The 15,112-nt window shown below is 41.5% G+C and overlaps 1 protein-coding gene across 2 annotated transcripts; it reads left to right on the plus strand.

The window, feature by feature from the left end:
- Window positions 1–8,913: 8,913 nt before the first annotated feature.
- Window positions 8,914–14,429, plus strand: degs1 (delta(4)-desaturase, sphingolipid 1). Of its 2 annotated transcripts, none has more exons than XM_003456661.4 (3): window positions 8,914–9,143; window positions 11,693–12,435; window positions 13,015–14,429. In XM_003456661.4, exons 1-3 carry the CDS (start codon window positions 9,062–9,064, stop codon window positions 13,159–13,161), a joined length of 972 nt encoding a protein of 323 aa, XP_003456709.1. In that variant the 5' UTR covers window positions 8,914–9,061; the 3' UTR covers window positions 13,162–14,429. The 2 variants fall into 2 exon arrangements, with proteins under 2 accessions (XP_003456709.1, XP_005461474.1); XM_005461417.4 differs by lacking the exon at window positions 13,015–14,429 and adding an exon at window positions 12,529–12,984.
- Window positions 14,430–15,112: the final 683 nt, after the last annotated feature.

The raw sequence follows: 15,112 nt of genomic DNA on the forward strand, positions 1-15,112 counted from the left end.
ATGTTATAATGTACACGGTGTGAAGTATGTTATGAATATTCTATAACTATAAGTATGTACAGGCTATGAACAGGATATAAATATGAAATAAAACTATACAGAAATCTGAGATATACAGTTATACAGAAATGTGAACTATGCAAGTTATAAACAGTTGTAGGATTAAAAATTATCGTATGTACAGAATGATTATTTACACAGAACCATACAGTAGTGCAGTTAGGATAAGTGAGATATGTGGATAATTGTGATAGTGATAAAGTGCTAGTGGTTGTGGGTGTGTGTATGTTCAGTCCATGAGTTTAACGTGGGTCAGATGTCAGGAGGCAGAGTTCAGGAGTCTGACAGCTGTGGGGAAGAAGCTGTTCCGGTACCTGGTGGTCTTAGTCCGGAGGCTCCTGTAGTGCCTCCCAGAGGGCAGGAGGGTGAAGAGTCCATGTGATGGGTGACTGGGGTCTTTGATGATTTTCCCAGCCCTTTTCAGACACCGCTTCCTGTAGATGTCCTTTATGGCAGGAAGTGGTGCTCCGGCGATGCGCTGGGCAGTTTTCACGACCCTCTGCAACGCCTTCCGATCCGAGGCAGAGCAGTTCCCGTACCAGACTGTTATACAGTTGGTCAGGATGCTCTCGATGGTGCAGCGATAGAAGTTCACCAGGATGTCTGAGGACAGGTGGTTCTTCCTCAGAGTCCTCAAGAAGAAGAGGCGCTGGTGAGCCTTCTTGACCAGCTTGGAGCAGTTGGTTGTCCAGGTGAGATCCTCGGAGATGTGGACACCCAGGAACTTGAAGCTGCTCACACGCTCCACAGCCGTCCCCTTAATGTGGATGGGTGGATGTGGGTCAGCATTCCTCCTGTAGTCCACGATGAGCTCCTTAGTCTTCTCGGTGTTAAGCAGCAGGTTGTTTGTGTCGCACCACTCAGCCAGACGATCCACCTCCTCCCTGTAGGCGGTCTCATCGTTGTCACTGATGAGGCCAATCACCGTGGTGTCCAGTGTTGGGTAAGTTACTTTAAATTAGTAACTTAGTTACATTACTAGTTACTTCTATCAAAAGTAACTCAGTTACTTCTAGTTACTCGTTACTTTCAGAGTAACGAGTTACTAGGGAAAGTAACTTTGGTTTTACTCAGAATTCTCTTGTTAATGTGTTGCTTCCGTAACTGGATACCCAGCAAGAGTGCCAGTCTTCTAGCTTGCTTACTTGCCACAAGTGCACTGTGCCACCTACCAATAGAAAGCAAGGCTCGCAAAATTTCAAAATCTCTGGTAGCCCTTCGGGCAGGCACTCTTCACTTTTTGGTAGCCCAAAATAAATTTAAGTAGCCCGAATAAAAAAGAGAGCAATTTTTTAATGTTTTGTTTCCGTTACAATATTATACATTAAAGTATAATATTGTAACAGAAACAAAAATTAATCAGAAAGTTGTTAAAATACAAATCACAACAACTGTATAAAAATCACAGTCATCAACTCAAATACTTGTTTCTAATTGAACAGAAATTTCTATGAACTTGCAAGAACTGTGTAGAACATGAATCAGTCTGTGTCAGATCCTGAATCTGAAATTTCCACTGAAGTCAAGGGTAAGAGGTAAGGGGAACCAAGATCGAGGCCATTTGCTTTTTGAAGTTTGCAAAGACTGCTAAATTTTGACAATGGTAGTTCACTCTTTGCAACACAGTACGCTTTTGAAAGATTTTTCAGGACTTCTTCTTGTGCTTGGTTTATTTTTAGTATGTTTTTTGCAATTGCTGTTTGTTCTGGGAAAGATATTGCAGACTGAGCAATAATGCATTTCTTGCATTTCTCATGGGTTCTGATGGGGTCTTTCTTCAAATTACTGGTCCCAGTTACAAAGGCGCTTGTCGACTCAAATGAAATGAAACTCACAACACACCTGGCAGAACATCATGTTATTTAGCTCGTCATATTCCAGCCACAGAAATTCTTTTGTCCATGAAACCAAAAAAGCTGAGCTTTCTTTTTGCCTCATAGTCTGATTTGTCATAACTTTTCCGTTTTGTGGTCGGCTTTTATTTGGCTGTCCCTTCTTCACCCTGACCGGTCTTATTTGGCTCAGCAGAACTAAAATACCAGCGTAAATCCTGCTGCTTTTACACACGTACTTACATAACGGTCAGCGATTCTCTGCGCAATCAACCTCTCACATGTTTAAGCTTGCTGTGGGAGATTTCACTTGTCACGTTTGAATAGTAAGCTAGTGAGTGATAAGACGATGTCAGAGGAATTGGTGCGCAATTAATTGTCACTCACCAATCAGTGCTGCCGCTCTCTACACACCGTTCGCACGATCGCAAAGTGAAAGTGAAAGCAAAAAACAAGCACAAATTCAAACGCGATTTCAATATGTCACATATTGGCAGTGGCTCATCGATGCCAATGACATAATTACTCAGCTACATTTTCGAAAGAATGCAAAAGCATTGACATATATTTTCCCTTCCTATGATAGCCCGACGGGCAGGGCTGAGATAGATTTTGGTAGCCCGACTGGAAAAATCGCTAGCCCCAGGACGTCGGGCTAGCGATTTTGCGAGCCCTGGAAAGGAAAAAATAGTGTGCACAATTCCACGAGAGAAATCCCACGCCTGGACCGTCGTTGACCGCCGCATGATTCTAGCCTGCTTTTTACATCCAACACAAAAACTGCAGTCGTGGTGCTTTCGATTGTACTCAGAACTCGGAAATTCTGCCTTCTGAATAGGAAGATGTAGGTAACACCAGACTGCAGATGAGCTGCATACAGAGCTGGACTGGGACAAAAAAATCGTCCCGGGCATTTTGACTAGAGACCGGCCCACCATTATAGGAAAAATCATAAAGCCTTTGAATGAAAATAAACACTGTTGTGACAGTGATGTACACTGTTCTGATGGTATATATGTATCAATCTATCAATTGTTTGTTGTAAGACTCAGATAATTATTTATTAAAAGTTAGACATTTTAAATGAGAATAAGAAAGAAAAGTATTTCTTTGTGCCCCCCTTTCTCTGTTAATGCCCTACATGGACCCCTGGCAACACTTTGCTAGACCCGCCCCTGCACAGTTACCAGCTGTCAGCTACATAGAAAAGGATCCTGGTGTTATTTGTCTCTCAGAAACAGTTCATAACTTCCCTTCAACTCATCCATGTGACCTAAAAGGCAAACCTGTTTCTCCATCACCTGTTCAGCTCTGATGATTCAGTAAGGACATCTCCTGGTTTCATCTTCATGTTTCCCTCTCACCAGATAACCAAACCGATATCATGACCAGCAGCTTTACAGCTGTGGCTCCAGCAAACATCAGCTGATACTAGAAATTATTATTAAATAAATTCTAACAACAGCTGATCAAGCTTAAACGTGCTGCTGTTGTTTAGCGCAACATCCGCTGGTTTCCTCTTTCTGGCGCAAAGTGGGCGATAAACAAACAAGAGAGAAAAGCCGATCAGCTGATCATTGATCAGTTTCATGATTGAAGTAGGAACAGGAGAGAGAGGGGAGAGAATGAGAGGAGAAGAGGCAGCTGTGCAGCAAAAACACAGAATAACTCCAGCTTTGTGTCTTTTTCATTGTAGCTGAATTACGGGACAAACTGTGTTCATTTTCACTTCAATACCAAACGCGTAATATTTTCTCTGAATACCAGACGATTCTGTTTTTTACGGGACGGTTGGCAACTCTAATAATTAACTGTATGAATAAAATAAAGTTCAACATCAGTAACATAGCACCCACCCAGCTGTATAGAAACTCCGTCATGCTAGCTAGCACGCAGTACGAAAAAGTCAGCATAACGAAAATAAACTCCACCTAAACTTGGTTTATATCTGACCCAGATAGACTGCAGGTCATAACTTCTTACCTGAAGTTCAGTTCACCTGACACTCGGACCGGCGGCCGCTTCGGGTCTCTCCTCTTGCCTCCCTTTTCCTTCATCCACCTGCTGGCCTCCACCACTTGCTAATGTTACTGAATCTGTGGAAGCTCCACGATAGCCACCACACGAAGTAACGAGTAACGAGCCTATCTAAATCCCAGTAACGAGTAACGTGTTCCTGGTTTTGGCATAATAACTAGTTACCGTGCTCGTTACCACAATAATAACGTAGTTACTGTAACGCGTTACTTAATAACGCGTTAGTCCCAACACTGGTGGTGTCATCTGCAAACTTAATGATGGTGTTGGAACCATTCTTGATTTTATACTTAAGTTTTACGGTCTTTTTTTATTAGCAATAATTGAATTGTTATATGGTTAAATTTGCACAAAACGGAAGAACTCTGCACTGTTATGAACACATTTTTCACCAAAAATTTAAACCCAGTTTTTCATAATTTATCGGCTTAATAACATACGCCTTCGTTTCATTTCCAGTGTAACAATCAACCACCTGTGTTGAAATCTAAAAATCCCCCTGGTGTTAATTCAAAATGCAGCTTCCTCACCAGTGTTGGGACTAACGCGTTATTAAGTAACGCGTTACAGTAACTACGTTATTATTGTGGTAACGAGCACGGTAACTAGTTATTATGCCAAAATCAGGAATGCGTTAGTCGTTACTGGGATTTAGATAGGCTTGTTATTCTTTACTTCGTGTGGTGGCTATCGTGGAGCTTCCACAGATTCAGTAACATTAGCAAGTGGTGGAGGCCAGCAGGTGGATGAGGGAAGGGGAGGCAGGAGGAGGAGAGACCCGAGGCCGCCGGTCCGATTGTCAGGTGAACCGAACTTCAGGTAAGAAGTTATGACCTGCAGTCTATCTGGGTCAGATATAAACCAAGTTTAGGTGGAGTTTATTTTCGTTGTGCTGACTTTTTTGTACTGCGTGCTAGCTAGCATGACGGAGTTTCTATACAGCTGGGTGGGTGCTATGTTACTGATGTTGAACTTTATTTTATTCATACAGTTAATTATTAGAGTTGCCAACTGTCCCGTAAAAAACAGAATCGTCTCATATTCAGAGAAAATATTACGCGTTTCGTACTGAGGTGAAAAGGAACGCGATTTGTCCCGGACTAAAGCTAGAATGAAAAAGACACAAAGCTGGAGCTGCACAGCTGCCTCTTCTCTCATTCTCTCCCCCCTCCCTCTCCTGTTTCTACTCATGAAAATGATCAATGATCAGCTGATCGGCTTTTCTCTCTTGCTTGTTTATCTCCCACTTTGCGCCAGATAGAAGAAACCAGCGGATGTCGCGTTAAACAACAGCAGCACGTTTAAGCTTGATCAGCTGTTGTTAGAATTTATTTAATATTAATTTCTAGTATCAGCTGATGTTTGCTGGAGCCACAGCTGTAAAGCTGCTGGTCATGATATCGGTTTGGTTATCTGGTGAGAGGGAAACATGCAGATGAAACCAGGAGATGTCCTTACTGAATCATCAGAGCTGAACAGGTGATGGAGAAACAGGTTTACCTTTTAGGTGACATGAATGAGTTGAAGGGAAGTTATGAACTGTTTCTGACAAATAAGACTAGGATCCTTTTTTTTATGTAGCTGACAGCTGGTAACTGTGCAGGGGCGGGTCTAGCAAAGTTTTGCCAGGGGGGCCAGGTAGGGCATTAACAGGGAAAGGGGGGCGCAAAGAAATACTTTTCTTTATTATTCTCATTTAAAATATCTAGCTTTTAAAAAATAATTATCTGAATCTTACAACAAACGATTGATAGATTGATACATATATACCATCAGAACAGTGTACATCACTGTCACAACAGTGTTTGTTTTCATTCAAAGGCTTTATGATTTTTCCTATAATGGTGGGCCGGTCTCTAGTCAAAATGCCCGGGCCGATTTTTTGTCCCAGTCCAGCCCTGTATGCAGCTCATCTGCAGTCTGGTGTTACCTACATCTTCCTATTCAGAAGGCAGAATTTTCAATTTCTGAGTACAATCGAAAGCACCACGACTGCAGTTTTCGTGTTGGATGTAAAAAGCACATGACGCTGTGACGTAGGCTAGAATCATGGCGGGGGTCAACGACGGTCCAGGCGTGGGATTTCTCTCGTGGAAATATGCACATTATCTTTTCCTTTCTATTGGTAGGTGGCACAGTGCACTTGTGGCAAGTAAGCAAGCTAGAAGACTGGTACTCTTGCTGGATATCCAGTTACAGAAGCAACACATTAACAAGAGAATTCTGAGTAAAACCAAAGTTACTTTCCCTAGTAACTCGTTACTTTGAAAGTAACGAGTAACTAGAAGTAACTGAGTTACTTTTGATAGAAGTAACTAGTAATGTAACTAAGTTACTAATTTAAAGTAACTTACCCAACACTGTTCCTCACAAAGCAAGTCAGTTGAAGCTCATCAATTAGTTCCTGCTGATCAGTCGCATTATCCAGGATCGTTAAAGGAGCTTGGATTTTGGAGTCACTCATGGTGATGGACAGAAAAATAAACGAACAAACACACAGAAAAAAACACACAAGACAGAGACCAATAAAGAGGCAGAAACGGAGCACTAAAAACACATTTAAAAAAGACTGACGTGGCACTTAAAAGTGCCTTTGGGAGTTTTTCAAAAAGTAGATGCATGAAGCAATAATAGGCTGAGTGATGAGATAAGTTTTCAGAATTCATTTGCACCTTGTACACCAGCGTTCTCTTGTCACTGGCTGCCATAGAGAGAGGGAGAGGATTTTAGTTGTGTTGATGCAAGTTTGACTTGCATTTAAATACAACATTTAAATACAGTAGTATATTTATAAATAAAGTAAAAATAAATGTATACATTAAATCCTTTGTGATGCAAAGACATTCAGTCATTCAGCTGGCAAACCCGATTTACTGTTCATTTGTGCTTCATGTGCAGCAGTGATGCTTGGTCTGCAATTTAATGATTATGTAATGCTGACAAGTTATTAATGAAGAGAAAGCGCGAGATTGATAGACACCAACTGTCTGGATTTGAGCATCAACCCAATCTGGCAACAATGACCCTCATTAGAACCTCAAACTTTACAAAGTGGCAACAACAACCAACATGAGTACACGTTTCTCTGTGACTGTACCCTGGATGATAACATGTGATATGTGGTCCATATGAATTTACGGACAACGGGCCTTTCCGCGGCAGTCTGATTTCGCCAATTACCGACGTTTAGGGAGCTATTGGATGATGACGCGGGCAGACACGAGGAGGGGGTGGGAGGAGAGCACGCGCATTTTTGCCACATGGGGGTTGTAGTGGAAACACACAAATTAACTGGGAGACGCAGATTAATGCAACGAAAACCATTAAGTAGGTGTGCAGCGTACACTGTAGTCTATAGCACACAGGAGTATTAGGTTATTATGGACACGTTGGTCAGTTGTCTGAATTGAAACACATGAGCGTGCTGTGTGCGTAACAGCGCGCCAGACATTACCTGTACTTTCATTAACTGCACAGGTGTGCTGGTCATTAGCTGCTACCTAACTGGGTAAGGCTGTCAGGGGTCTGTAGCTCTGTTCACCGTTTTAGGGAACATATTTAGTTTTAACGTAAGTTACAAGGCTTCCCCTGCCTTTCTGGAGGGCTTATATTTCACCAAAAACTATCTAATATCTAATATGCATATCCACATAATTATGGATGATTGTAATCACAATATTAAACACACACACATACTCTGTGTTTTAAAGAAAATACATTAAGAAACAGAATATACTGGATTTATCTTTCAAATATGCAACATTATTGTATCGCTACAGTTTAAACATTTAATACGTTTTCTGCCTGCACAGAGTGGACAGTCATAGTCAAACAAACTGAATGATCATAAATACATTATTTTATATTTATTACTTAATATTTGTTTGTGTTACTTTATTATTATAGCACTATAAATAAAAAATAAAGGAAGGATTCTGGATCACCTCTATAATGCAATAGTATATAAAATGTCACTGTATGTCTGTGTGTGTGTTTGTTTGTTTTTTGTGTATAGATTTTTTAAAATTATTACTCAAGTATAAAAACAATAATAAACACAGCTGCAGTGTTTTGGTTCTATAACATTCTTCTGTCATTACTTTATCATGATTTAGGTACAAGAGCTGTTAAGTGTGGATAATTAAATTTTTACTTTATTGACCAACGCTTGAGTTTTGTTTGTTTCCTTAAATGGTGATAGCTGCTTGTCCGTCTCTTTTAGTTGAGCTACTTTAATAAAACTCTTTAATTTAACCATTTTGCCTCCTTGACTCCTTTTTCTGACCCGGACACTTTTTGTTACTTCCCCCTCACCGCCTAGACCCCTCAGGGGAACGTAACAAATAGATCAATGCAATAGCAAATTGTGCCTAGTTCTCAGATCAAGTGGAGAGTGATAGATCAGATGAGGAGGAAGAGAGGCAAAGACTGAGTCACAGGCAGAGCCTAGTTTATTTCCCCCAGTTTAAAAAGAATCTGTTGCCTTATGGTTCCAAGCGCTGTCACCAGCGCTGCATTTTATTATTATCTAAAACACTTGTTTAGTGTTTTGAGATCGTCCTGCCCTCCAGCACTATCAGCAGCAGGAGCAGCAGCAACCGCTCAACAGCAACATTGTACCCATCAGGTTAAACATAGGCTACGTTTGCTTTGCATTGTCCCCGCCTGATGACAGTGATAAAGTATGATGCGATTCCATATTAGATTCTTGATGAATGGGGGTTCAGCCTGGTTGTAGGTGCCACTTTGCAACTTCAAATAAAGTTCTGAAAAAAACAGACTCGTTTTAAGGCTGTTGCTATGTCGGTGCTCAAAGTTAAAAAGTGAACAGTCAGTCATTCAAGTTACGTTCGTACAGTAGACATACAGGGCAAATAAGAGTAACAATAAGCAGTACAATGAAAATAAGAAGGGTCTTAAAACCAGTCTGTCGCTACGTAACAGTGTTCGCTGTTACGTAGCGACAGGCCACCGGGGGCGGAGTCTGTAGCCTGCCGGCTTTTGGGCACGTCAGCGGGCGGGCCATCAAAGACGAAAGGAGGGGAGGCAAAGAAGTTTCTTTTAAAGAAACGACCTTGTGCTATTACTTTTTGGCGAAGTGCGGTAAACTTCTCACTACAGTAGTCACAAAGATGGGAAACCGAGTCGCCCGTGAGGACTACGAATGGGTTTATACGGACCAGCCGCATGCTGACAGGAGAAAAGCGATTTTGGGTGAGCTAGCTTATCCGTTAGCAAATTGCGCATAAATCCATAGTTAACAAAGGTATACCCAAGTTTGGCTTTTGACGATTAACTTTCGTTAAACCGTCTAATTGCACACCCTGACACCATAGAGGCTTAGTTTTTTGATTAGTTTTAAGCAACGGTAAGATGCTAATTAGTTTCAAGCTAACGGTTCCTTATCCACCCGTATATGTTAGCTAACAGACCGACTTTGCTCAATATTTAACCCACGGTGAGAACCACCATCGTTTCCGTTACACAATTTGACATGGACACACGCGCGCCCGCGCGCGCACACACACACGCGCACACAAGGAAGTTCCAGCTCTTTAGGCCATTCGACCCAACTAATATTATGTGAGGCTAGCAAATGGAGTTCTCGCAGTGGTTATGTGCCACTCCCTAAGTTTCTCTTGGGAAAGCTGCAGTAACGGTTTGACACATAACCGGTGCTCTCGGTGCCTTTCAGGAGTAGTTTGTTGACTTTGGGGGCAGATTTTAAGCGTTAAACGCACACATTATAACACATCCTCGCCCCACACTTGGCATAGTTAAAGCAGTGCAAACAAAAAAAACTTCATTTCAGTGTTAATTTGCAGGCTCGGCAAGGAAAGTATTGCAATTTGACAATAGCTAGTATAAAAACTACAGTATGCTCTGTAAGTGTTGATTTTTGTAAAGTTTGTTCTGTTTCGTAGTTTCAGTGGTATAGCTAATTTCCAAGGAGATTGACTAATTTTTTTTAGTTTCAGAGTTCAAACAAAGTTATTGTGACATGAAACTGAAAGACACACAAACTTCTTTTTTTTTTTTTTGCATTTTAGCTCGAAAACAAAATAATAAGAACCATGATCTCTCTCTCTCTCTCTCTCTGCATATATGACGTTTATGGGTCCTGATGGGTGATTCACATTACTAACTATAGGCAGCTGGCTCACATTGAATGCTGCTTTTCTTCTGTCAAACACACAAAGCGTTCATTGTGTCAAAGTGCCTTTTTCTCAGAATCAGGTGGTCTGCTTTAGCCACTGGACCAAGACGACGGTGGTCATTGTTTCTTTTGCATTTCTAGTGTCTTTTCACTGAGGAGATGGGCAACACTTCAGTTACCCACAATACTTTAAGTTCACGGAGTTTTTTTTCCCCTTACAGGATTTTAAGTTGTTTTTATGTCTTTGTGATTATATACCTCCAAACTTTGTGAATTGTGCCCCTACTGAAAATTTGCTACTTGATACTATGTAGTTTGTATGTCCATACATGTTACATGTTTGCTTGTAAAGAGCTTAACTATGTAGCCTGTGTGGTCTCAGGTCCCTCCCTCTGAGAGCCATCTTGCTCTAGTAGTGGAGGCAGCATGGTGTGACACAGGATGTGTTGAGACACATCTCTCTGCTGTCCCACGTTTTGTGCAAATATATGTAGCCTGGAGGCCCTGTGGGTTTGCTCTTTTAATCTGAGTGAACCTGAAGTGACTCAACAGCTGTGGCTTGAGTTGCTTATCATCTTGTTTTGACTGAGGTTGTTAGAGTTTGAGTCATTCAAATTTTTAATCCATTTTATTTCTATTGCACCTTTCATTGCAGGTCATTGGAGTTCAGTCGGGTTAAGGTGTGGACTTTCCATTGCAGCACAGTTTTAGTTTAGCTTATATTAGTTTTAGTCTTCTTCAAGTATTTCTATGTTGAGGGCATATGCTGAATGTTGTTGGATTTCAGTCTTGTGGGCTCTAGTAAACTCAATAAAGATGTCCATCAAAGCTCCACCAGGCAAGGTGTAATAACATACATTAGCAGACTAAAGCTAAGGAGATCTCTTTGATTTTGTTTAATTTTCACAAAATAATTTCAGTTTGTTTTTTTTCCCCAAAAGCATAGTTTTATTTTAGTCAACTAAGATTTAATTACGTACAATAACCTTTCAAAGGATATTGTTCCAGAAGTCTTGGGGTTTATAAATAGTCTGTCTGTCTTTACATGTTAAACTGGATCTTTTGGATTTTTGAAATGTATCTATCATCTAGATACAAATGTATCATGATTATAAAAACATGACTTTGTGGTATGGGGGTCAAAAGTTTTATGTAAGGACAGGAAGATACAGAGAGAGAATCAACAAATAGGTCACTAATTATGGAAAAAATGTGATGCTTTTAATGTAAATGAAACATGTTTAATCACATGAACCTGTGGAAAAGGCCTGAGTGAAACACTGTTTTCAGCAAGTCTCTTAAAGTGTCCTGAAGTGTTTATTATTCTTGAGTCAGCCATTAAGATAAGATGGAAATACTGTTTATGGTAGCAGTTTTAAATGATCGATTAGTAAAATGCAGTAGCATTTTTCAAATTTGATAAGGATACATCTGTTCCAAATTCATAAATAGTCTTAATTCAAGGATATCATTGTCTACAACTTTGTACGAAGAGTGTAAAGTTTAATTAGGAGCGCAGCTTTACCTCGTGAGGCCGGGATTGTCTTCTTTTCAGCATTTGAATGTTGACTGAACTGACTTTGAGTCTCTTGTGTTTATCTTGCAGCCAAATATCCAGAAATCAAAACGCTGATGGGTCCTGACCCGAGGTTGAAATGGATCGTGTGCATGATGGTGGTGATACAGTTTGTAGCTTTCTACCTAGTCAAGGACTTGGACTGGAAATGGGTTCTGTTTTGGACTTATGCATTTGGCAGTTGCATCAACCACTCAATGACCCTTGCTATTCACGAGATCTCCCACAATACAGCATTTGGAAATAATAAAGCCATGTGGAACCGCTACTTTGCCATCTTTGCCAACCTGCCGATCGGCCTGCCCTACTCTGCGTCTTTCAAACGCTATCACCTGGATCATCATCGCTACCTGGGTGGAGATGGGATTGATGTAGATATCCCCACTGATTTTGAAGGCTGGTTTTTCTGCACTCGCTTCCGCAAGTTTATCTGGATTATTCTGCAGCCACTTTTCTATGCTATACGACCCCTTTGCATTAACCCTAAACCCATCACTCAGCTTGAGATGACCAACGTGGCTTTCCAGGTCACCTTTAATGTTCTGCTCTACTGGCTGTGGGGGGCTAAGCCTGTGGTCTACATGTTGGCTGGCTCCATGCTGGGAATGGGCTTGCATCCCATTTCTGGGCACTTCATAGCTGAGCACTATATGTTCCTAAAGGGTCACGAGACCTACTCTTATTATGGCTCTCTCAATTTGCTCACCTTCAATGTGGGTTACCACAATGAGCACCATGACTTCCCCAGCATCCCAGGACGCAGGCTGCCCATGGTGAGTAAAGTTCAGAGACATTGCAGGTTGTTACCCACACATTCTGACCACTGGAGTTAGTTCCCTGCTAATGTCACGTTGTTGTGTACACAGGCGAAGTCAACAGATGGTTTAGGTAGTCGTCCTGAGAGAAAATCCTGCTTGATTTGGAGAAACCGGAACGATTTAGAAACATTCTGCAGCTGAGAACTAGATTTTGTTACATAAAACCTGCCTAAATCCATGATTTGATTTTGTTTAATATTAAAATTATACAGAATGTTATGATTGAATGTTCTCAGGAGAACAATAAAGATCAGAGCTGAATGAGCAGCTTGCCTACTTTTGTGCCCCTCTGTTACCTGAGTTATGAAACAAACTGAAATCAGCATCGATAATCCTAAAGGAACAGGAAATAAGTTATCTGTGAGCAGCAGGCTGTAAACTAGGTCATTTCTTTCAGATGAGTTGATTTCAGCACCACCACCAGTGTAATTTGTGTAGAAACAGTAAAATCATTATGTCTCAAGCATGAAAGAATTTGTATAGCGAGTAAAGAGGAGAAAGTTGTGACGTGTCCAATCCTTGTTTTGTTTGCAGGTAAAGGAAATTGCTGCAGAGTATTATACGGACCTGCCTCAGTACACATCTTGGGTGAAGGTCCTATACGACTTTATTATGGATGATACCATAAGCCCATATTCACGAATCAAGAGGAAACTGAAAGGAGAGGTCAAACAGGAGTAACGCCACTGTGGGAACACAGCTGCGTGTCCGCTGTAATGGCAGCCTTTCCACTTTGAAAAAATTAACAGCTTCTGCAGATGAGTGCATTCAACATGTGGACTAAACTGATTAGAGAGATGAAGTGCTGAGTGTGCACAGAACAGGTCTTTGTTTTCCAGGTCCAAAAACGGGTGGTGCTGGGCTTTAATTTGTTGGTGTTGTAGAGCGAGAACAAATATAGGACTGGCTGCACAGAGACCTGATATCTGAACCGCTATGAATCGGTTCAGATATCCGAATAAAGTAAAGCTTCATTCATACTTTCCTGAGTGCTTCTCAAAGTCAGGTGGTGGGGGGCCTGGAGCCTGTCTGCGGATACTGGGGGTAGGGTAACTCCAGGGCAGGTGGCCCGTCCACCCAGGGCTAACACAATGCAGCACTTCTCTCTGACACACCCCTGCTGTTACAAAGAGGCTTCAGAGTCATTCAGACTGGACTTCCTTTTTAACCAAGTGATCTCTGCGGCTTCAGTATCTGCATCCTGTCCCGCCAGTCGAACTATTAGAGTATGAGGTCTTTGTGCAGCCAGCCCCACAGATTCCTCTGCTGAGGTAAAACGTCACAGCTGGCTGTGCTGTGGTCTGAAGGCACCAAAGCAGCTGGATCCAACTGACTACAAACCAGATGTTTTCTTCCACTTTAGAGCTGAGCAGTATGACAAACACAGTGTATTGAAATTGAACTTCCTTCCATATAAATTGAATTTCTTGTGAGTGATGCATCCATACACATTTAAAGCCAACATAGATGCGATATTTAGACGTTCACATTTTGTGGCCTGTAATGGCTCCCGGCCCCCGGCCCCCAGCCCATCCTCAACAAGATCCAACCTGTGACTGAAAATGTCTGAGCTTGTGACATGCATATGTAACTGATCGCCAGAGCTTTGTTTTCCATGATTGTGATCGTAACCTAATTGATTGCTTCTTGAGAAAGATTTCTTTAAAAGACGAAAGTGTTAAAACAATAAGCTTTACCATATTTTATGTTTTAAGCCTGCACATTTACTTATGTTGAACCCAATGACGTGGACAGTACTGAGGCGACTGTTGTGCTGTTATGAATTCACTGTCGGAGATCTCTGGATGTAAACCACAGAGGAGCGCACTCACTTTTTTGTGCTGTGTGCTTGGAGCAAGCCTGTCACTCCTGTACTGTGCTGTATGTTTCACACTGTTTGTTTCCTCCTTAAAGAGACCAGCATCACATTAAACTCTGTAGAAAACAAATGTCTTGGTCCTTCATGTCCTCCTCTTTCTGTGTGTCAGGTGGCTGCATTCATGCACACTGCTCATGTTAGCCAGTGGTAAACTTGACAGTCTTACTTTACAGCTTATTGAAGGGAAGTAAGAGAATGCACCTTGAACACTTCTATTTATATATATGTATATAAATATAGAAATGGAAAAAAGTGAAGAAAACTAAAAAAAATAATACCCACGCAAGTTCGTAAAGCATTTGGTAGTTTTGGCACTTCAGACAGCTCCAAACTAACAAGTTTCCATTTAGAAATGTACTTTGATGTGGGGCGCTGGTTTGGCTCACTGGGATGGGGAGGCGACTGGCCGGCTGGCATGGGTTTTTGTTCCGGCCCACGGCTCTTTGCCCTGTGTCTTCCACTCTCTCTACTTTCCTGTCACTCTTCACTGCATCTATCGAGTGGGGCTGGATAAGGGCCAAAAGGAAATATTTTAAAAAAAAGAAATTCCTTTCATGTGGGAAGAGGACTTTGGAGCACTAAACTACAGTCCAGTTGTTTTTCTCCTTGGTCCTGGAAAGATGCTTTTGATGCTGTGGTTCAGGGCTGGCTTGATATCACCTGTGAGACAGTTGTAGCGCCTGGCCCTCTCCTCCCACTGACAGCAGTCTCAATTCACTCCTTCACAAATTCCTGAACCGACACTTTTCCTTC

The sequence above is a fragment of the Oreochromis niloticus genome, linkage group LG13 (genome assembly GCF_001858045.2).
Source record: "Oreochromis niloticus isolate F11D_XX linkage group LG13, O_niloticus_UMD_NMBU, whole genome shotgun sequence".
Lineage (NCBI taxonomy): Eukaryota > Metazoa > Chordata > Actinopteri > Cichliformes > Cichlidae > Oreochromis > Oreochromis niloticus.

What these genes read in the sequence shown, in the direction of transcription:
- degs1 (XM_003456661.4), top strand. Translation starts at nt 9,062, where the DNA reads ATGGGAAACCGAGTCGCCCGTGAGGACTACGAATGGGTTTATACGGAC. An exon ending in CAGGAGAAAAGCGATTTTGG is followed by an intron (nt 9,144 to 11,692) that starts GTGAGCTAGCTT and finishes TTTATCTTGCAG; the next exon opens with CCAAATATCCAGAAATCAAA. An exon ending in CAGGACGCAGGCTGCCCATG is followed by an intron (nt 12,436 to 13,014) that starts GTGAGTAAAGTT and finishes TTTTGTTTGCAG; the next exon opens with GTAAAGGAAATTGCTGCAGA.